The sequence below is a fragment of the Hemiscyllium ocellatum genome, chromosome 32, assembly GCF_020745735.1.
Source record: "Hemiscyllium ocellatum isolate sHemOce1 chromosome 32, sHemOce1.pat.X.cur, whole genome shotgun sequence".
NCBI lineage: Eukaryota > Metazoa > Chordata > Chondrichthyes > Orectolobiformes > Hemiscylliidae > Hemiscyllium > Hemiscyllium ocellatum.
The window spans coordinates 8337728-8361978 of NC_083432.1; the positions used below are offsets into that span (position 1 = coordinate 8337728).

The following is a 24251-nucleotide window of genomic DNA, read 5'->3' on the forward strand; positions in this document are numbered from 1 at the left end:
CCTCACTACCTCCCTGGGTCTCACCTCCTCACCTTACTAGTTTAAATCCTCTCAAGCAGTTCACTGCATAGTGTGCGCTAACATTTCTCAGGAAAGTGAAGAATACTTATCAACAGATACAGGCAACTGCCCCAAGTATTTGGATCATTCTACCCTCAAACATTATTCTGGCACTGCCCCACAAATTCTTGGCGAAGCTTCAGCTAATGGATTAGGGACAATTAGGTATTAAAAAAAACAATCAATGGCACCTCATTGTCAAATTCAAGGCTTTTGATAAGATAGAAGAGAACAACCCAACTGTTCTAACAGCCGTCTTTATGATGGAGGAAGCCTGGAAACTTTGCCGCTGACATCTGCTTCTCCCATGCTCGATTCAAAGATGCAACAATAATGCAATATGCTTTGAATAAGTAGCAGAAAAGTGAAGGCTAACCAACCAGATGACAAGGCTCATTTTGCTTGCATCTAAGAGGCTAGCATGGAGAGACCAGAAGCGACCATAAAAACCTCCAAGAAGGTCAACAGCACACATATTCCATAATAGAACTGACAAATACATCGGTATATTCTTCAACTTGAGAGGCCAATGATTCTGATGTGTTCAACGAAAGCCCGCTGCTCACTTGGCTTTCCCCAGTTGCACTTCCCCAGTTGAAACTGCAAATGCAGGCGGGGGGTAGGGGAGGCGGAAGAAGGGCACTGGGACTTTGCACTGAAAACATGTCTGACTCTACTGGCAACATGGCAGACTTTAGCACAGTGATCCAAAGACAGCAGCCAAGCACAAAATGAGGTTTTCAGAATAAGTCCTGTTTTTTAAACACCACTGACTGTAAAAGGACAGGTATGAACAAACTGAAAAATGATTTTTCACATATCTACTGCATCATTGTTTGTACAATGCAAGCCAGCCTGCGGCTGTTAACTGTCAAATGTAAAGAGATTGCTTTTTTTTTCCTAAACCAAATCCAGTCTGAAAATCCATTTATGTTGAAATCTGTAATGTTCTCATGACCAATCTACATAACAACAACCCTGTGTTTAACCAAGCAACCCGCTTAAGCAATTATACTGGTTACCATCCTTTCAATACTTGATGATTCCTTCTTCTGCCCCTTTCTAAGGAGTAGGCTATCCCCAACTCCCAGGTCTAATTTAAATCTTGAAGAACATCACTAGCCAAAAAAACAATTTCACAGCAGAAGATTCTACGAGATTCTAAAAAGTAGAAGAAAGATATTTGAAGCACTTTCCATCATGACATCTACAAAGGTATCCGATGTGTCAAAGCCCTTTATGTTATACTTACACAGGTGCCTGATACTGCTCCATTCCCACTTTGGCAAACAATTCCTCTTCAGCGTCAGATTCTCCACCAGAACTGCTCTCAGTAACATCCGAATCAAACGCATTCTCGCTGAACCGTAGCTTTGAGTCAGAACTTGAAACAAATTTTTCAATCCCTTTCGACACCGAACTGCTCTTAAAGAAATTTGCCAATGTTTCCGAAACATTTTCACCCCCTTTCCGTGAGGCAGAATCTGATTTACAAGCAAAAACCAACTGCTGATTTCGCAGCGACCCATCCTGACGTTTCAGACAGTCAAAGTAGGGAAGTCTGTGTGCAGTTTTCTCCACAAATCCTCCAAGTTGCTGTTGAACGTGACGCTCCACCTGCTTTGCCTGAACAACTTCTAGTCTTTTCCGAAGCCTACAAGCCCTTCTTTCAATTTCACTTTGCCTAGTCTGAGCCAGCAGCGTCCTACTATGAACCTCAGTATCCAAAATGTTCATGGAACTTGGTTTTGAGGCAGAAGACTTGCAATCAACAGAATTTGCACAAACTGTACTGACTGAGCTTCCTGTTGAGAATAAAAGTTCATTATTACCGACACCATTTTCTCCAAATTTGGATAAAGCCTCTATGATATGGTTGAACTCTTCCAAAGTGCTTTCTTCTCCTGCTACTGCCCTTGTTGTTATATTGCTATTCAAAGCCAATTTGCTAGAATCTTCTACTTGGTTGGACCCAACTTGTGGCAGCTCTGGGTAAACTGCTTTTCCCACAACTTCTGCACTGTTCAGATCAGAATCTGAGCGTATATTAACAGCAGACTTCTTGGCCAAGCCATTGACTGGTGGTTGCGGGGGTGAGGGCAGTGAAGGTTGGTTGCTACTTGCACTCATTGTTTTCAAAAGGCTAGGAGAAAATTCCAAGGCAGCTTGCCCGTCAATCAGCTCTGCCCTAATTACTCCGGTGTCCAGTAATGAATGTGACAATATGGTATGAGATTTGATGACTGCGTGCTTGCTGAAAGATCCTTGGAGTTTCACTGATTCTGGGGGAGGAGGTGGACGAGATGCTGCATCAAGACAGCGGTATGGGGATACCAATTTGCAGTGATCTTCACTCCTGGAGTTTTTCCGAAAATCCAGACTGTGGTCGTCTGCAAAGGCTTTCCTTTTGGAATTGTTAATCGAATTGCTGTTATCACGGTCCGCTGTGCCTGATGGAGAGAGGGAGGAAGATGGAGTTGCCAGTTTGAATCTATGATGAGCTTCAGTTGCCGCTTCTGTGAGAGCGGGCGCCATCGCAGCCATGCAGCGCTGAGACCCAGACACACTGGCCTCTCCAACCACAGAGGCCAGCTCCACTCCCTCCTCCTGCTGCTAGCCTGAAATGAAACAAAACAGAATTTAAAAACACGCTACAAAAAAAAACTTACTGACATATCCTTCAATACTAACTGTTCCTTCTTATTCACAATATCATGAATATAAAATCTTGGACTCAAAATTGCTGCTTTCACTTTTATCTTTTTGTATTAAGGATTCTAAGTTACAGGATAAATCGAAGTGGAATTTAGTGCAAAACAAAACAGAATTTTGTAAACTACTGGATTAAATGATAGTCTCCTTCAAAAGGACCACGAAACGGACACTGAATATCAAGACGTTAACAATTGGAAATGACTGTATCCAAATATCAAATTCATTCTACACTAAAGTCATGAAAATAAACTGTACTGTCGGGCCTTATTGGGGAAAAGGAATAGAAAGTGTGCAGAGCAGAACTCTCAAAAATAATTGTGGGCAACATCTTAATATTATAACACCTTCCGTATTATCTAAAATTTTGAAACCGAGCTGATGTCAACTGAGGCCAGGAGTTCTAAACAACTGAGTCAAACAGGACTTAGCAATAGACTTTACATATTATTTTAAAATGTCAGGGAAAACAAATTAATTTATAATACATTCCTAACATTATGAACACTTAGAGCATGTGATGGTGCCAAGAATGGAATCGCATATAAGCCAGTGCTCCATGTTCTCTTCTCCTGAGAGTGTTAACTATCGTTGGCTCTGATTATACCTTCGAGAGCACCTTGCCCTCCCATAAGTAAAATGTATAAACTCGCATGTCTTTATTTTGAGTTGACTTCCTCTCATTCGCTTCTCTTGAGAAGATGCCAAGTTCTTTTTTCATGCAATGTTCAATACCTTCCCACATTTCATTCACATTAGTTATTCCCAACAAATTTTAACAATTGACGTGCCAGGTGCTGCATTTTGGAAAAGCAAATGAAAGCAGGATTTATCTACTTAATGGTAAGGTCCTGGGGTGTGTTGCTTAACCAAGAGACCTTGGAGTGCAGGTTCATAGCTCCTTTAAAGTGGAGTCAGAGGTCGAAAGGATAGCAAAGGTGGCATTTGGTACTCTTTCCTTTATTGGTCAGAGGATTGAATATAGGAGTTTGGAGGTCATGTTGCGTTGTACAGGACACTGGTTCGGCCATCTTTGGAATACTGCAGGCAATTCTGATCTCCTTTCTTTTGGAAGGATGCAGTGAATTTTCCAAGGGTTCAGAGAGGACTTACAAGAATGTTGCCAGGTTGGAAGATTTGAGCTATGGAGAAGCTAAAAAAGCTGGCACTGTTTTCCCTGGAGCGTCAGAGGGTCTATAAACCTTATAGAGGTTGAGAAAATCATGTGGAGCATGGATACGATAAATAGACAAAGGTCTTTTCCCTGAGTTGCGCAAGTCCGGAATGAGAGGGCACAGGTTTAGGGCGAGAAGGTAAAGGTATAAAAGGGACCTAAGGGGCAACTTTTTCTCACAGAGGGTGGTGCGTGTATGGAATGAGCTGCCAGAGGAAATGATGGAGGCGAGTACATTACAACATTTAAAAGGCATCTGGATGGATATAAGAAAAGGAAGGGTTTAGAGGGATATGGGCCAAGTGCTGGCAAATGGGATTACATTAGGGTTGGATATCTGGTCGGCATGGATAAGTTGGACCAAGGTGTCTGTTTCCATGCTGTACATCTCTATGACTCTGACTGTCAGATATCACAGTGAACAAAAGTGAAAATGCTCACTGATTTCTCAATCCTTTCCAAATTAAGAACAACTTTAGCACAGTGCTCTTTCAGAAGGTGACAAAACAGACTACAGAAAGGAGGTGGAAGACCTGGAAAAATGGTGCACTGAGAACAACCTAGCTCTCAATGTCGGCAAAACCAAGGAACTCATTATTGACTTTCGGTGGGATATTACTCATGCCGCCCCCCCCCCTTACATACTAACAGCACAGAGGTGGAACAAGTGGACAGCGTCAAGTTCCTGGGAGTGGTCATCCACAACAAGCTTTCTTAGACTCTTCATGTGAATGCATTGGTTACAAAGGCCCAACAACGTCTCTTGTTCCTCAGGCAGTTGAGGAAATTGGCAACACAGCAAACTTTTATAGCTGCGCCATTGAGCGCATTCTATCCGGATGCATCACGACCTGGTATGGGAACTGTACTATTCAAGGTCGGAGACGGTGACAGAGAGTGGTAAACTTGGCCTAGATAATCACAAAGGCCAACCTCCCTACTATATAATCCATCTACTCGGCCCGCTGTCAAATAAAGGTTGTCAGCATTTTCAAAGATCCACTCAACCCTGGCAATCTTTTTCTACAACCTCTACCATCAGGGAGAAGGGAGAAGCCTGAATACATGCACCAACCAGTTTCAAAACAGTTGCTACTCTCTTGTTGTCAGAATACTGAATGGACTCTCAATCTGTTAACATGCTGTGTTTTTGTTTTTGCTGCTGTTTATCTATTATTTACTATCTGAGCTACTTAACTATGAACTGTGCCTGTACTGCTTGCAAGACAAAACTTTTCACTGTACCTCAGTACACGTGTCAATAAATTCAATTCAATTCAGACAAATCCATCCCTTATCAAGATGTGGGAGCAAGAAAAAAAAAACAAAGATCTGACCTTTGTTCCATCTAATACTCTATGAGGTTTTCATGACCAATTAAAAATTTCATTTTTTTTTTGAATATATCATGAACTCTGGGCAAACCATTTCCAAACTCCAACACTTGGCCAGGTATGTGGTGACTTGTGGTAACCCTAATCCAAAAGGCAACACATCTGACAATGCACACAGGAGTGAAGGACATTCTGACCTGCTCAAATCAACACTGGCTGACCACAATCCCAAAGTTAAGAAAGAACAAACTTTTAAAGCCGAAATTGCTGGTTTGTATTCCAAGTGACCTGCATGAATTGATCAGACCTAACCAAATATATCTTCAGATTCAATCATCTAGTTAAAAACCTTCAGGCGAGCGAATTTGGAGAAGATTTATAGCTCAGGTCGAGGTTCTGGATCTAAGTTTGTTCACTGAGCTGGAAGGTTCATTTTCAAAAACATTTCGTCACCATACTAGGTAACATAGTGAGCCTCCAGTGAACAACTGGTGTTATGACCCACTTTCAATTTGTGTGTTTAGGTTTCCTTGGGTTGGTGACATCATTTCCTGTGGGGATGTCAATTCCTGTTTTTTTTTCTCAAGAGGGTGGTAAATGGGGTCCAAGTTAATGCATTTCTTTATAGAGTTCCGGTTGGAATGCCATGCTTCTAGGAATTCTCGTTCACGTCTCTGTTTGGCTTGTTCTAGGGTGGATGTGTTGTGCCAGTCAAAGTGGCATCCTTCCTCATCTATGAGGATACTAGTGAGAATGGGTCATATCTTATTGCAGTGAGTTGATGTTCAGATATCCTGGTGGCTAGTTTTCTCTGCCTGTTTGTCCTATGTAGTGTTGTCCAACTAGCCATCACACACTGCAGCACAAAGGAACTACAAAGAGCAGAGCAAATTCACCTATACAGCGTATTCAAAAGAACGGGTACCCAATGAACACACTGCTGATTTCTCAGCAACAAACCCAAACAAGCAGACAAAACATGTCCAGAAACTCTCACCACTCTCCCCTACATCAAAGACATCTCAGAAATAACTGCCAGACTACTCGGACCTCTTGGTGTCATGGTAGCCCACAAACCCACCAACACACTAAAACAGCAGCTAATGAACTTGAAAGACACCGTACAGACAGAAAACAAAACGAACGTCATTTACAAAATACATTGCAAGAACTGTAACAAATAAAGAATACACCACCCACCTGGGTAAAAACCCGAAGAACTGTAGATGCTGTAAATCATAAACAAAAACAGAAGTTGCTTGAAATGTTCAGCAGGTCTGAACATGGCAGCATCTATGAAGAAAGATCAATGTTAAGATTTTCGGTCCGGTTCTGAGGAAGGGTCACCAGACCCGAAACATTAACTCTGACTTCTCTTAATAGAAGCTACCAGACTTGCTGAGCTTTTCCAGCAACTTCTTTTTTGACCTTGTCAAGGTTCTGCGTAATAAGAAAGGAATAATTGTCAATCTAGTTACCTAAGACCTCTTTGGGGAGAGTTACTATACTATGATAGAATTCATTAAGATCTACAGTAATGTTTAGATTAGATTACTTACAGTGTGGAAACAGGCCCTTCAGCCCAACAAGTCGACACCGACCCGCTGAAGCACAACCCATCCATACCCCTACATTTACCCCTTACCTAACACTACGGGCAATTTAGCATGGCCAACTCACCTGACCCGCACATCTTTGGACTGTGGGAGGAAACCGGAGCACCCAGAGGAAACCCACGCAGACACGGGGAGAACGTGCAAACTCCACACAGTCAGTCGCCTGAGTCGGGAATTGAACCCGGGTCTCAGGCGCTATGAGACAGCAGTGCTAACCACTGTGCCACCCACTAATTGTTAATTCTGAGACTAGGATCCTGAATCTACGTTAAGAAAACTACAAATGGTCTGAGGCACAAGTCAGCTATGATAAATTGGAGACCATTACTTAAAAAGAACTACACTGGATAAGCAAATTGCCAACTCTTAGAGTGCACAGAGCCACTGTAACCATCGTTCACTCTTGTTTGGCATAAAAATCAAATAGGAAAAGTAGCCTGAAAGCAAAAATTAACGATGGTATTGCATTCAAAGAAGAGGCATGCAAAGTGGCCAATCGAGTAACAGACCTGAGGACTGGGAGCAGTTCAGATTTCAAAAGAAAACGACAAAAGGATTCAAAAAGAGAGGGGAAATACAGAATGACCACAAGCTTGCAAAGTGATGACAAAAACTTCTGTTATTAAGTGAAGAAATGAAGGAAATCAGTATTAGTATGGAAATGGTTTTGTGGAAACAGATGGGATGAAAGATTGATAAACCCTCAGGGCCCAATCATTTACATCAAAGCACTGAGGAAGTCAGTCTCAAAATATTGGATGCATTGGTGGTCATCTGGAACGGTTCCTATGGATTGAGGGGTGCTGATATCATCTACACTTTTCAAAAACAGGAGACAGAAAATAAGGAATTCCACACCAGTTAGCCTGACATCGTTGGTGGAAAACTACTAAAATCCATCATAAAACATCAAAAAGCAGAGTGCTTGGAAAACACTAAGGAAAATCATGTTAAACAAATCATTACAGGCTTTTTTTTGATGTAAGCAATAACGTTGTTAAGGAGAAGCAAGTATATGTAGTTGCCTTGGACTTTCAAAAGGTTTTGATCAGGTCTCACATATGTTAGTATGTAAAACTGAAGTACCATGGGATAGGCATTGTGTATTGACATGACACAAAACTGGCTGGCAGACAGAAAACAGAGAAAGAGAAAGGGTCTTTTTCCAGTGACCAGGAGTGGACTGTGGGGATCAGTTCTTGGACCCCGGCTATTTAGATGTATCATTCATTTAGATTAGGGAGCCAAATGAAATATTACTATTTTGCAGGCCACACAAAACAGGGTGGAGGGTGACCTCTGAGGAGAATACAGAGATGCTTCGCTGTGATTTCAACAAGTTGAGTTACTAGGCAAATGCTTGGCAGATGAAGTATAATGTAGATAAATGCAAGACTCAGTCTTTGGTAGGAAGAACAGGAATGGACAAGCTCAGTCTTATTTACAGTTTGAATACTGTTGGTCCACACAGCAGGCACAACTGGCATTTGCTCTCCATAAGACAGAGAAAACATCGTCAGGAACAAATTCAGCATACCAAATTGAAAGATGCAAAAGCAAATCAGTTTCATTTTGAATAAATTTGGACAGAAACAATGGAGAAAGTAAAAGAACTCATGTTATTCTCCTGTTGGTGCAAGCAATTGTGTGCTGATAGACGGAAGGGGCGTCAGTGATGACCAAGGATGAAATAGATTGTCACAGAAGAATGGTCCCTTCAGAATGTGGAAAAGGGAGGGGAAAGTTGAGTTTGGTGCTACCATCATGAGGGAGGTGATGGAAATGGCAGAGGTCAATATGTGGTTGAATACATTGGGACATGGGATTCTGGAAGGGAAAGGATGGGTGTGAGCATCTCCTTCAATATAGTTATCACTATTCTATAATTCTAAGTATGCACTGTAGATCAGAAGCAAAAGACTCTGCGAACTACACTTTGAGGGTGATCTTCAGTCCAGGGTCAAAGAAAGATCAGTGAGCATAAAAGATTGCGTATAACCTCCACAGATGTGACAGAAATTGGAGGGAATGCAATTGATTCTTGATGGAAATGTACTCAAACTAGCAGTTTTCCTTCCCTTGTTATTCCTTTAGTTGCACTTGGACTACTACGCAGCCATTAAAACTTGATCTGGAAAAAAGTTTTTTTTTCTTTCTCCACTCATCAGCTGTTTGCACCTTGAACCTTGGATATTTCACCTCTCCCGTGCCCACTCTTTCAAACCTTCTGACCGCCTCCTTAACCAACCTGGAGTTGTAAACAACATTTCCATCATTCCTCAGCTCTCAAAGCATCGTTAACTTGATACACCATCTGTTTGTGTCTACAGATGCTGTCAGATCCACTTGCCTTTATTTAGGTAAGGCAGAGAGTGTTTAAGAGCAGGGAGATTATGCTGGAACTGTATAAAACATAGGATCAGTGCTAGGTCCACTACATATAAATGATTTAGATGTGAGCATAAGAGGTATAGTTAGTAAGTTTGCAGATGACACCAAAACTGGAAGTGTAGTGGACAGCGAAGGAGGTTACTTCAGATTACAACGGAATCTTGATCAGATGGGCCAATGGGCTGAAAAGGGGCAGGTGGAGTTGAATTCAGATCAATATGAGGTGCTGCATTTTGGGAAAGCTAATCTTAGCAGGACTTATACATTTAATGGTAAAGTCCGAGGGAGTGTTGCTGAACAAAGAGACCTTAGAGTGCAGGTTCATAGCTCCTTGAAAGTGGAGTCGCAGGTAGATAGGGTAGTGAAGGCGTTTGGTGCACTTTCCTTTATCAGTCAGAGTATTGAGTCCAGGAGTTGGGAGGTCATGCTGTGGCTGTGCAGGACATGGGTTAGGCCACTGTTGGAATATTGCGCGCAATTCTTGTCTCCTTCCTATTGGAAGGATGCAGTGAATTTTCAAAGGGTTCAGAAAGGGTTTACAAGGATGTTTCCAGGGTTGGAGGATGTGAGCTATAGAGAGACGTTGAAAAGGTTAGGGCTATTTTCCCTGGTGCATGGGAGGCTGAGATTTACAAAATTATAAGGGGCATGTTTAGGGTAAATAGACAAGGTCTCCTTCTTGGGTAGGGAAGAGTCCAAAACTAGAGAGCATAGGTTTATGCTGAGAGAGAAAAGATTTAATAGGGACCCAAGGAGAGGGTCAAACAGAGGGTGGTGCTTGTTTGCAATAAGCTGCTAAAGGAAGTGGAGGAGACTGGTACAATTACAACAACATTTAAAAGGCTTCCAGATGGGCATATTAATAGGAAGGGTTTAGAGGAATTTGGACCAAATGTTAGCAATGGGGGCAAGATTTATTAATGCGATCTGGTCGGCATGGACCAGTTGGACCGAAGGGGCTGTTCCCATCACTCTATAACCCAAAGATATTCTTGACAATAGACTAAGAGGACCAAACCTTTACCACGAAGTCCCCAACATCACAGGTGACTGTTTTCAACGAATCCAGTTCAGTCCATGAAGTAATCACGAAAACGGTCTGAGGGATATTGCAGAAGCTGTGATTGTGCCATCATGCTGACGTTTTTGCACCATAAGCAATGCTGTCTCAAAGTACCAAAGACCCAGGTTTAATTCCAGCCTAGGGTGACTGCCTGAATGGAGTTTGCATCCTGATCCTGAGTCAGTGCTGGTGCTCCAGTTTCTTCCCACAGTTCAAAAATGTACAAGATCAGGGGACTGGCTGCACTACAATTGCCCCAGTGGGTAGCAATGTGCAGACTAAATGGATTAGCCATGGTGAAAGTGAGGACTTCAGATGCTGGAGATCAGTCGAGTGTGTGGTGCTGGAAAAGCACAGCCAGTCAGGCAGCATTAGAGGAGCAGGAGAATGGACGTTTTGGGTAGAAACCTTTCATCAGGAATGAAGCTTTTGGGCCGGGGGTGCTGAGAGATAAATGCAAGGAGGTGGGGCTGGGTGGGGAAGGTAACTGAGAATGCAATAGGTATTTAAGGTGAGGGAGAAGGTGACAGGTCAGAGGGGAGGGTGGAGCAGATAAATGGACAAGTCAAGAAGGTGGGGGAAGAGTTTGAGGCTTGGGACTGGGGTAATGTTGGGGGGAGGGGAACTGAGAAAACTGGTGAAATCCACATTAATCCCATGTGGTTGCAGGGTTCCAAGGTGGAAGATGAGGCATTCTTTCTCCAGACATCAAGCCGTGAGGGTTTGTCGATGAAGGAGGCCCAGAACCTGCATGCCCTTAGCAGAGAGAGGGGGGAAGATGAAGTGTTCAGCCACGGTGCGGTGGATTGGTTGGTGCAGGTGTCCCAGAGGTGTTCTCTGAAACGATCCACAAGTTGACGTTCTGTCTCTCCGATGGAGAGACGACCACTTCGGGTGCAACAGATACAGTAGATGACATTGGAGGAGGTACAGAAAAATTTCTGTCTGATGTGAAAGGATCTTGAGGAGCCTTGGACGGAGGTTGCTCATGAGCAGAGGTTTTGCACTTCTTCACGGATGTGACGAGGGAGTCGAAGTGGTAATGGTCTGTTCGTAATGCTGATATAGGTGGGGAGGGAAATATATCCCTCGTGGTGGGGTCTATTTTTAGGTGGATTAAGCATGGTACATGTGGGGTTTGGAGGCTGGCTGAGAGTGGCACACTCTTTGGAGAGTCAGTGCAGACTTGACAGGTCTATTTGGGTCCAACATTTTCTCGTTGGTGGGAAACATAAACTGATAGTTGACAAGTATTTTTGTGACTGGAAAGTCATTTTGGGTGGAGGTTCCGCAGGACTCAGTCTCAAGTTTTTTGCTTTCTCTGCTGTTTTTGAAGTAACTGGATGCAAATGTTGGGCATGATCATGAAGTTTACAGATGACAAAGATATGGCTGTTCAGTTGACAATGAGGATATCAACACACTGGTCTGGTGGACACAGAAGTGGTATATGAAATTCAATCCAGAAAAATGAAAGGTGAAGCATTTGGGAAGGCAAATGGTTACTCAAATAATAGGAGAATACTGAGAGTTCTTGAGGTAATGCAAGATCCTGAAGTCAGCCCCCATAGATCCTAAAGATAAGGTGCACAAACTGGTTAAAGCAGCATATGGAACTCTTTGCCTTTTTTCCCCAAAACACACAAGAGCAAAGAACTGTATAAATCATTAGTTAGGTCACAACTTGAACACCGTCAGCATGACTGACCATCCAATTTACAGAAAAGATATAATTACATTAGAGTAGGATGGAGGAGATTTAGGTCAAATGAAAAATCTTGCAAATATGGAATATACACACAGTGCTGGGCAAACTCAGCAGCAATTGTACATGAGGAAAACAGAGCTAATGTTTGCAGTTCAACTTGACACTACCGTGCATGGTGCCAGACAATCAGAGGATGGCTAATGCTGTACTTTGGTTTAAAAATAAAGCAATGAAAAGAGTCACACTGGACTCAAAACATGAACAATGCTTCTCATTCCATTTATGTTGCTAGGTTTACAATGTTGCTGTCAGGATTTGAAAATTACCACTGAGGAAAGGTGGGATAGACTGGACTTTCTTTTGGACCAAGGATGACAAAACAAAATTTGACTGAGATATACAAAGTTTAGAAGGGCCTAGAGTGTGTGGTTGGAAATGACCCATTTCTGTACTAATTTGATTGGGACTGATAAAAAGGAGCTGCAAATAGCTTGAATTAATCCACTTGAACAACACAAGTTCTTCTGAATTCTTAATGTGGGAATGTGTCTGATATCAATGGACCAAGAGCACAATATGAGTAGAAAGTACTCATTTCGATTAAAAATTTGGTCAGGAACTAGGAAACATGGATTTAAAGTGATTGATACACGGATTAGACAGGAAATGAAATCTATTTTCACTCAGGGTTAGTGGCTCACTACCTGAAAAAGAGACAAGACACAGAAACTCATAACTAATTTCACTGTTTGAATGTATACCTGAAGTCCTGCAACTGCCAGAGATATAGGCCAACAGCTGGGAAATGGGATTCATTTTTCAGCCAGCACGGATTCAATGGGCAGAATGCTATCTGTCTGTCTTGTAAATTGCCTGAATCTGCTAAATCCAAATGTGCAACATTGTGGTATGGGAGCAGGGGAGCAGCGCTATGTGAAATGCTTCTTCGATAAGTCACTATGGACATGAAGAACAACCATATATTTGTACTTAATTGAGCTAACTAATCCCCGATAAATCAAGGCAAGACACAAAGCTCTTAGTGTGATTCCCACCAAAGCAATGCACCCTTACCATGATGTGATTTTTTCACCCCCTTGCCCAGAGTGTGGCAAGATATAGTGGGCGGCATGGTGGCACAGTGGTTAGCACTGCTGCCTCACAGCGCCTGAGACCCAGGTTCAATTCCCGCCTCAGGCGACTGACTGTGTAGAGTTTGCACGTTCTCCCCGTGTCTGCGTGGGTTTCCTCCGGGTGCTCCGGTTTCCTCCCACGGTCCAAAGATGTGCGGGTTAGATGAATTGGCCATGCTAAATTGCCTGTAGTATTAGGTAGGGGGTAAATGTAGGGGTATGGGTGGGTTGCGCTTCGGTGGGTCGGTGTGGACTTGTTGGGCCGAAGGGCCTGTTTCCACACTAAGTCTAATCTAAAAAAAAACCCAATGTTTTACATAACCTAAGGGAGTCATCCATTTTAGGAGGAAAATATATATTCCCAGGATTTACCAGTAACCTGCAATAACACAGCATAGAAATTTGTGGCGTTTCCTTAAGACTTGACTGTGGCAATGTGCTTAAAGAAGTAGATTTTAGGGAGGATCTTCAGGAAGTTGGAGAAGGAGAGATGCTTGGAAATCATGAAGTTTGTGTCTCAGCGGCTGAAGCCAAGGAAGTTGATGGGTAGTGATGGGAGAGATGTACATAAGTAAAAGATCACAAGATTGGACAGTTCAGGGTTATTTTATTTTGTGCATCACTCACAAAACCATGGTTTATCTTTAAATGACCCCAAATGTGTTAGTGAAATGTTGGCCTGAATTACAGCAGTTTGTGTACTGTTAAGTTCAGTGATAATATTGCTGTAGAAGCAGCAGGGTATGACTCCCAGGATTTGAACCCAGCAAGAGTTAAAGATCAATGATATAGTTTTGACATCAGATGGTGTGTAGTTTGATGGGGAATTTGCAGGTGCTGTTACTCCCAGAGTTTTCAGAATGTGGAGCATGAAATGTGGCAAAACTGTGGAAGGATAATTTCAACCTTAAAAAGTGAGGAGGACTGGGAGCCAATAAAAGTCAAAAATGGCAGGAAGAATAGATGACTTTCACATGGCTAAAGTCGGAAGATGAGCAGCAAAGATGCAACTTGTTTGAAGTTAATAGGTCATGGAGGTTGACTCGTTGAACGAGACAGACGAGAGACAAATCAAAGCTGTAACAGAACAATGGGTTCAGGTTTCAGGAGGGAATGGACCAGAACAGGCTGTGGCAATGATGGAAGTAACTGGTTTATTGTGGTGATGGGGCCAGAAGAATGAGAAATTGCAAAGTCTTGTTCAGCCTACGTGGATGATCTGGGATGCAACGGATGCAATGCTACAGGCACACTGTTTGTGATGGGGACCTTTGTGACTTGTCTTGATTTGTCAGGGATTAGTTAGCTCAGCTACTTTCTACATTCACTAGTGGGATGTGAGCAGTTCTGGCTGGCTGAAGTTTAGTTGCCTCGAGAAGGTGATGGCGAGTTGACTTCTAGAACTGCTGCAGTCCACATGTAGGTGGACCCACAATGCCGAGAGAGGAGTTTCTAGAATTTTGATCCAGTGACAGTGAAAGAAAAGCAATATATTTTCAAGTGAGAATGGCGAGTGGTTTGGAGATAGTGGTGTTCCCATGTATCTGCTGCCCTTGTACTTTCGATATAAAGTGGCTGTAGGTTTGCAACGTGCCAAGAAGCTTTGGTCATTTTCTGCAGTGCATCTTGTAGATGGTATACACTGCTGCTACTGAGCATTGGTACTGGAGGGAGTGGACACAGTGCCAATCAAGCGGGCTACTTTGTTTTGGATGATGTCAAGCTTCTTGAGTGTTGTTGGGGCTGCATCCATCCACAAGTGGGACTATTCCATCACACTCCTAACGTGCGCCTTGTAAATGATGGGCAGGCTTTTGGGAGTCAGTTACTTGTTGCAGTATGAGTCTGACCTGCTCTTGTTGTGGGGCGCTCAGTGATGGTAACACCTTTGAATGTTAAGAGGCAGTGATAGAATGTCTCTTAATTGAGGTATCATGGTCTGGCATTCACAGGGCACAAACTTGACTTGCCACTTGCCAGCACAAGCCTGGATATCTTCCAGATTTTGTTGAATTTGGGCACAGGCTGCTTATAAGCTACTATCTGAGGAGTCTTAAATGGTGCTGAACATTGTATAACCATTGGCAAATATCCCCACTCTTGACCTCAGGATGGAGAGAATGCCACTCATGAAGTAGCTGAAGATGTTTGGGCCTCAGTTACTACTCTAAGGAAATCTTATACAGCTGTCCTGGAGCTGAAATGACTGACCTCCAACAACCACAACCATCTTCCTATGTGCCAATTATGACTCCAATCAGCAGTGTTTTTAAAATCTGATTGAAGATTTGTAGCTCGGGTATCCGTTGTTGTGGTTCTGCTCGCCGAGCTGGAAGTTTTTGCTGCAAACGTTTCATTCCCTGGCTAGGGAACATCATCAGTGCTGTTGGAGCCTCGTGTGAAGCGCTGCTTTGATGTTTCTTCCGGAAGAAACATCAAAGCAGCGCTTCACAGGAGGCTCCAACAGCACTGATGATGTTCCCTAGCCAGGGAACGAAACGTTTGCAGCAAAAACTTCCAGCTCGGCGAGCAGAACCACAACAGCAGTGTTTTCTCTCTCATTTCCATTTTGCTAGGGCTCCTTGATGCCACATGGTCAAGGGCTGTCATTCTCGGTCACCTCTGGAATTCAGTTCTTTTATCCATGATTAAACCAAGACTGTAATGAGGTCAGGAACTGCGTGGCTCCGGCAGAATCCAAACTGGGCATCACTGAGCAGGTTATTGCTGAGTAGATGCAGTTTAATAGCACTATTGTTGACATCTACCATCACTGATAGAGTAGACTGATGGGATGATAATTGGTTGGGTTGGATTTGACCTGCTTTTTATGTACAGGACATACCTGGGCAATTATCCACATTGTCAATTAGATACCAGTGCTGTCTCTATACTAGAACAGCTTGGCTGGGAGCAGAAGTCTTCGTAACTATTGCCAGAATGTTGTCAGGGCCCATAGCTTTTGCAATACCCTGTGCCTCCAACAGTTTCTTGATATAAATGGAGCAAATCAAGTTGATTGAAGACTGGTCTAAGTAATGCTGGATACCACTGGAAGAGGCCCAAGTTGGACCACCCATTTGGCACTTCCAGCTGAAGATTCCTGCTATTACTTCAACCTTACTTTTGAGCTGAAGTACTGGAGTCTTCCATCATTGAGGGTGGGGATAATTGTGAAGTCAGTTCTTTAATTGTCCACCATCATTCACAACTAAATGCAGCAGGGCTGCAGAGCTTAGATCTGATCCGTTGATTGTGGGATTGCTTAGCTCTATCACTTGCTGCTTTTGGTCGCTTCAGTGGGTTCCCAGCTTATTTGCAGGTGTGCTGCTGCAGCCCTTTGCACGCCCTCCTGCAATCTCCATTACACCAGGGCTGATCCCCTTCTTGAGTGGGGGATACACTGATCAATGAGGTTGCTGATTATAGAGTGAAATTCTGCTGCTGTTGATAACCCACAGCACCTCATGGATGGCCAATCTTGAGTTGCTGGATCTGTTCAAAGCCTATCCCATTTAGCACAGTGATAGTGCCAAACAACACAAGAAACACAATGTTACTACATCATGCCCATGCTGACTTATTAGAGGAGCATTTTACATCATGCCCCTTCCCTGCCATCATACCAAAATGCTGTACTTTCAGACCTCAGATTTAGACAATTCATAACACGGATCAACGTCACTGTGTCCATTATGTCCGTGCTGGCTGAAAAATGAATCACCCAGCTCATTTGATTCTCCAGCTCTTGGCCTGTACCTCCAAACACATCCAAACAGATGCTAGTTTTTGCCTCCAGTCTCTTTCCAGGCAGTGAGCTCCAGATCCCTATCACTCTGAGTGAAAATGGATTTCATTTGCTGTCTAATGCTTGTAACAAATCACTTTGAATCAAAGTTCCCTAGCTCCTGACCAAATTACTCATGGAAATGGGTTGTTTCCACCCGTGCTGCGCTTTTAGTCCATTGATACCAGACGCATTGCCAAGTCAAAAATTCAAAAGCAGTTGTTCTGTTAAAGTGGCTGAATTCAAGCACAGATGTGTATCAAGACGAAAAAGACTGCAACAGACGATCTTCCCACTACACACTCAAAAGGCATAATTCAACAAACTTGAACTTTAAGTTGTGGATTACTCTGTCATTCTCACTAACTTCCAAAAATATAGGAGCAACCTATTATTTTACAGCATTTTTTTGTTAATACTTATAGGACTAGGAGTGCACCACAGATCAAATATTCTGAATGCAGGAGGTATACACTTCACTGCTACACTTACAGTATAAGTCACAAATAATAAAAACAACTTTGCCTTAAATACAAATTGGCAGCAGAGAGCTTACTTTCTCATCTTCAACTTGCTACTTGGACATTGAGGAAGAGAAAGTAAGGACTGCAGATGCTGGACATAAGAGTCAAAGAGTGTGGTGCTAGAAAATGCAGCCAGTCAGAAAGCATCTGAGGAGCAGGGGATTTGACATTCGAGCATAAGCTCTTCATCAGGAATGAGGGGGTGGCCCGAGGAGGCTGAGGGAAAGGAAGGTGGAAATACGATAGGTCGACGAAGGTAGGGGTAAAGATGATACATCAGAGGAGAGGGTGGGGTGGATAGGTAGGAAGGAATATGGACAGGTTGGATAGTTCAAGCAGGCAGTGCCAAGTTGGAAAGTTGGATCTGAACTAAGGTAGTGGGAGGGGAAATGGGGCAACTGGTGAAATCCACATGGGTCCTGAATGGTTGGAAGGTCCCAACTCAGAAGATGAGGCATTCTTCTTCCAATTGTCAGGTGGGTAGTGTTTGGTGGTGGAGGCAGCCCAGGACTGGTGTGTCCTTGGCAGAGTGGGAGGGGAGATAAAGTGTTTGGCCACAGAGTAGTGAAGCTGTTTAGTGCATGTGCCAGAGATGTTCCCTGGACATTCGGCAAGTTGGCACCCCATCCCCCGGTGTAGAGGAGACCACTTCGAGAGCAACAGACAGTAGATGCACCTGTACTTCCATACGTCATCTATCAGATGTCCCTATCTCTGAATCAAGAGGGCAGAGTTCAAATTCTACCTGTATTCTAGTATTTCAATATTATTCAAGATTTTTGAACATTAGAAAACCTGCCGCATGCTGTCAGAGAAGCATTAACACTACCAACTCTAAAAATACCTTCAGTTTCAAATGATTTGAATGGCTGCTTTGTAGTTCTCTCCTTTGTCCAAATCCCACTGCAAATATTACAACAAAATACACATGGACCTTTATACATTCAAAACAGTTCTACACATGGAAATTCTCAAGCTGCTCTCTGGAGAGCACAGTGGAATGGGTACAGGAAGGACAAAGACACAAATGCAAACAAGTTCCATGTTCGAAACCTCATGCCACAGAAGCAGATAGTCACTGGCTCATCACTGCAACAAGATACAACACATCTTGTCTTCTTGAGAACTGTGACACAGTGGTTAGCACTGCTGCCTCACAGCGCCAGGGACCTGGGTTCAATTCCCACCTCAGGCGACTGACTGTGTGGAGTTTGCACGTTCTCCCCGTGTCTGCGTGGGTTTCCTCCGGGTGCTCCGGTTTCCTCCCACAGTCCAAAGATGTGCGGGTCAGGTGAATTGGCCATGCTAAATTGCCCATAGTGTTAGGTAAGGGGTATATGATGGGGTAGGGGTATGGGTGGGTTGCGCTTCGGCGGGTCGGTGTGGACTTGTTGGGCCGAAGGGCCTGTTTCCACACTGTAAGTAATCTAATCTAATCTAATCTAAACTCTATGAAAAAAAAACACTGACAAAAAGAGCACAACCAGTCCATCAAGTGAACCGAACAGAAATGACAGATTGCAACAAGATTTTGGTCAAAGTTGAAGCACCATTTTTGAAATAAACAAATCGTTCATTTTACAATAGCATGCCACCTCACTATGCTAAAAGAGGAGCTGTACGGAGTGCCCCACAACACCATCACAACACTTTTCACAACACCCTCAACAGGCCTCTGTTTTCTTTCCTCCCGAGCAGCTGAGAAATGGGTCTGGGTGGGTCTCTCTTCAGAGGGTCGGTGTGGAAGAGTTGGGCTAAAGGGCCTATTTCCACACTATAGGAAATCTAATCTAAGTATAGTTTTATCTCCTTCATCTTTATTCCAGGCCCTGGAGGGAGAGAATGATCATCCATGTGCACAGACACAGGACTTCATGAACAACAGTTTCTTAATGAACCAGATTAGGCAAAATACATATTAATAGTGTGACTGTGACAAATCAGTGAGCATCAATAGCAGAGACCAAACCCTTTACTGTTATACAATGAATGCTCTTAACCTTGGTAACTGGATTCATACAATGGATATGTTTCCCCATGTTAGCTGACCTTGTCTACTCTTTCCCTGCCTGCTTTTACCCTATACACATTCTAATTCCTTCCTTTTATCATTTCATGATAACCACTGAGATGGCACTACCAGCTTTCATAGGACTCTGACAGTCCGTATTTAAGCAAGTTATTGATACACAGCAGACAATGATTACAACAATTAAAGTTACAAGTCTGTTACAGTAAGTGGTGTTTGAAGAATCCTCCCATGTGGGGGAAAAAAACTCACTCATCAAGTTCTTAAATTCACAGTCCCTCGTGACCACTCCATCCCCTCGAAGTCGAGTGGAAATGAGCCAGTTCTCCAAAGTCTCCTTTAGTGAAGTTCAACCTGAAAACAAAATTCAGTCTGTTCTCGAAGAAATCTTGGATTTCTTGGACAAGGGCAGTAAAATGCTTCACAAAACTGATGAGACTTCTGCCCTTGCAGAGATGCTTCAGATGGAGGATACCTGCACACGAGTGTGCAGTGCAGCAGCTGCTTGCAGCAGCAGGGCAGGTGAAAGCAGCTTTCTTTGCTGCTTCTGCTCCAGCTCTGCTGTTAAATGTAACAAAGTCAACAGGCTGCTGTGATGTTAGCTTGACATCCTTAAATGATCGAAAGACAAAGGTAAAGCTCGCGTGGTTTAATGCCTGTAGGAAGGCCAGTGACAAAAAGCGTGCCAACCTCCTCTTCACTGTTGTTAGCTGCTTCATTTTTTTGAGCTGAAGACTGGGGAGTTGATTGAATCCGTTGGGTCATGTTGTGGAGGGGTGGGTGGTGGTCCGAAGGCATGCTTTTCCCATGAATGGAGAAATTTTAGAGATGATGTTCGTTACTGAAAGTATTTTTGCATTTCCTCTCTCATTCTTTCTTTGCCAAGGTGGTTACACGTATGAAGATAGTCACACATTTAACTACTCTAAATTGTGTCTGCATTTTTCAACATTCTTTGAATTCTTGAAGTCTGTTACTCTGTTCACGACTTATGACATGATCAATTTTTGTACAATCCATAAATTGTAAATTATATTGCCTAAACGATTCAGTCATTCATAAACAACAAACAATGGTCCTAAAATTAAAACTCTTGGGGAGCCCATTCAGGTTGTTCAAAAATTATTTTAATAAATTGTCACTTGGCTAATGCAAAAGCTGTCAGGACAAGTATTTGCAAAAAGTCTGGAACAGCAAGAAAACAACAAAATGTTTCCTGTGCTTTAACAATTGAAGAGGGAGTTTCAGTTCAAATTCAAATCTCAAATACTTGTGGGAAACAAATGCTGAATATTTTGAAATATTATCTTCAAATGAAACTACCCAATTAAAACAGCTGAATTTGCAGGGGCAACTTTGGGAGAGATCAACATTCTTTGAATATGCAATGTGAATGAAGGGGGCAATGAAGTCTTAGCAATAATGAACAGAATCTAAACAACTCAGCCTCAAAGTTTTGATATTCTCTCAAAAATCTTAAACACCAAGTTAAAAATGCACTCCCCTTTTTGCGGACACTCTGCACTAAAAACACAGCAGCCAATGATATTATAATACAATACTCTCATCTGACCACTGATCCAACTCTTTTTATTAAACAGGCATTGCAGAATTTGAAATAAATCAGGGTCTCAAGGCACTCATCCAAGTTGTTTTAAGGTTGCAAGTTTCATAATTTTAAGAAGGAGGCCAGAACATTGCACCGTTTCAACATAAAAATAAAAATGTAAAATACCTACAAGCAAACATAGCCCACAAAACACATTGAATTAGGATCTCGATTCAAACGAGGCAGAACAGTTACTTAAAAGGATTTTCTGAACCAGGATTTTAACAAACCAAAATCTTTAAACATCAAACACTCTCAGAATGGCACAATTTATACTGAAACTGTCTCTTTTCAACCCAAGTATGAGTCCAGCCTTAATTTCAGCATTTTCTTTCTTTTTGCATCCTTTCACTGAAACTTCACTTATAAAAAGAGTAAGCCGTCACAGCGGACCACATTGTGCTGCAATCGAAGCCACTCTCTTCCCACAGACTTTATCCCTTTCTCACTTTGCTTGAACCCCAATTCAAGACAGAAAACTCGAATCTCAATTAAACATAGAGAGCTTGAACTTCACTTAAACACAGAAAAGCTCAAACCTCAGCAAAGTGGAGGACGTGAACCTCAAATCAACCCACCTAATAGATTCTAACCCCAGCACCACGCAGAGGACTCAAACCTTAACCAAGCCCACCATAGCGTATTCAAACCCCAGTACTACGCAGAGGACTCAAATCAGAATCCCTATCCCTTTCCAGGGGACTTCAACCCCAGTACCATGCAGAGGACTCGAACCTCAAACTGACCCCTCTCCCCACAATGCGTAGACGACTTGAACCTCTGTCTGCCAGCGCACTTGTGAAGCTGTTTCTCTTGACTGAACTTATTACCATTCGAGCAATGAGGTGAAGGGACCATCTCTGGCACACAGGGATATCGAGGGGGGACCAAGGTTTAAATCTAACCTTGTGGAACAGTCCATCTCAAGACACCGATGTTCCATGCGGCCGCTAACACTGTCTGATCACAACTATTCGTTTGGAACTTGCTGACTACGCCATTGTTGCCATTCCTGATTCCCCCCCAGTCAAAGCAAAATGCTCAGAGGCACAATATAGTTTTACTTTGTTAATCTTTATTCCAGGCCGTGGGGGAGAGAGAGAACTATTGCCCATGTGCACAGACACGAGTTCACAACCTTGTCTGGGATAGCAGTTTCTTAATAGATTATATAGTCATTTTACAGGGAGTAGTATCAGGCTACGGCAACATACATATTAATTTGGTGACCATTACAATCAACGAATATTAACAGCAGAGACCAAGCCCTTTACTGTTATACAATGAATGTTCTTGATCTTGTTAACTGGATTCATATAATGGATATTTTTTCCTTTGTTAGCTGCCCTCACATACTGAATGCTTCCAATATTGTAAAATGGCTCTACATAATGACTGCTTCTCCACCTTGTTAATACATTACCCTTCCCTCCAGCACCCCTGTGTTAACTGTAAATTGTTATATGATCTGAGTCATAATCAGCTGAACCTCCTGTTTCACAAAACTCAGAACTTAACTCCTTCCCTGCCTGCTTATATCCGATACACATTCTCACAAAGGTTTCTACAACTCATAAATGGAAATATTTTTGCCAACCAAAGCACTCGTGGTCCAATAATGCAGACATGCATCTGAATCTTGCAGTCAACAGGGTTGACTGTCGCCAAGTGTTAGTGCTCTTATCTTTAAGCCAGAGAATTTGGGTTCAAGTTCTGCCTTACCTAGAGGTGTACATGAAGTGATTCATTAAAATACCTACAAGCAAACTGTGCATTAAAAGAGGCTCTTGTGACACTCAAGTAATGTCCTGTCAACTCAGCCAGGAGGCTCAGCCTCAACTGTTCTACCTCTCCTCCTCCAAGCATGCGTCACAACACATCTGAACAGGTGAATTGAAAATATCTACAGCCATCAACGTGAAAAGCTCGGTAGTCATCCTGCCAAGCAGACTCTAATTTCATGAGGGGTTTACTACAGGCCCAATAGCAGCAGGGAGATGGAAGAAAGCATAGGTCGGCAGATTTTGGAAAAAAGTGTGGACGCAGAAGGGTTGTTATAATGGGTGACTTTAACTTTCCCAATAGATTGGAATCTCTTTCGAACAGAAGATTTGAATGGAGCTGTTTTTGTAAGGTGTGTTCAAGAGGGTTTCCTAACTCAGTATGTTGACAGGCCGACAAGGGGAGAGCCCATTCTAGACTTGGCGCTCAGAAACGAGCCGGGGCAGGTATCAGATCTTGTGATGGGAGAGCATTTTGGTGATAGTGACCACAACTGCCTCACATTCTACATAGTTGTGCAGAAGGACAGGATTAGGCAAAATGGGAGGATATTTAAATGGGGGAAGAGGAAACTATGATGTGATTAGACATGAGTTAGGAAGCATGGATTGAGAGCAATTGTTCCAAGGTAAAGGCACTATAGACATGTGAAGACTGTTATGGAACAGTTGCTGCAAGTGATGAATAAATATGTTCCTCTGAGACAGGCAAGAAGAGGTAGGATAAAGGAACCTTGGATGACGGGTCAAAAGGAAAAAACGTAGCTTACGTAAGGTGGAGGAAGCTCGAGTCATGCTCAGCTCTAGAGGATTACAGGCAGGCGAAGAAGGAGCTCAAAAATGGTCTGAGGAGAGCCAGGAGGGGGCACGAGAAAGGCTTGGCAGAACGGATGAGGGAGAACACAAAGGCATTTTACACTTGTGAGGAATAAGATAATGGTCAAAGAAAGAGTAGGGCTGATCAGGAATAGCATAGGGAATTTGCGTGTGGGGTCTAAAGAGATAGGGTTTTTTGCTTCTGTCTTTATGAAAGAAACAAGCTTTGTAGTGAATGAAACCTTTGAAGAGCAGATGTGCATGCTGGAATGGATAGAGATAGAGGAAGCTGATGTGAAGAAAAGTTTGTCAAACATTAAGATTGACAAGTTGCCAGGCCCGGACCAGATTTGTCCTCGGCTGCTTTGGGAAATGAGAAATGCAATTGCTTCGCCACTTACAAAGATCTTTGCATCCTTGCTCTCCACTGGAGTCATACCTGAGGACTGGAGAGAAGGAAATGTAATTCCTCTCTTTAAAAAAGGAAATAGGGAAATCCCCAGTAGTTACAGAC

At 42.9% G+C, this 24251-nt stretch overlaps 1 protein-coding gene across 4 annotated transcripts in view; it reads right to left on the reverse strand.

Annotated features, from left to right (window-relative positions):
- The window catches only part of kansl1b (KAT8 regulatory NSL complex subunit 1b), a 300606-nt gene that overhangs the window by 198549 nt on the left and 77806 nt on the right, over positions 1–24251 (reverse strand). For all 4 annotated transcript variants that reach the window (XM_060848550.1, XM_060848551.1, XM_060848552.1 and 1 more), the window contains one exon: positions 1313–2678. In XM_060848550.1, the coding sequence (XP_060704533.1) occupies positions 1313–2604 (1292 nt within the window). In that variant the 5' untranslated portion in view covers positions 2605–2678. The remainder of the gene's footprint in view (positions 1–1312; positions 2679–24251) is intronic.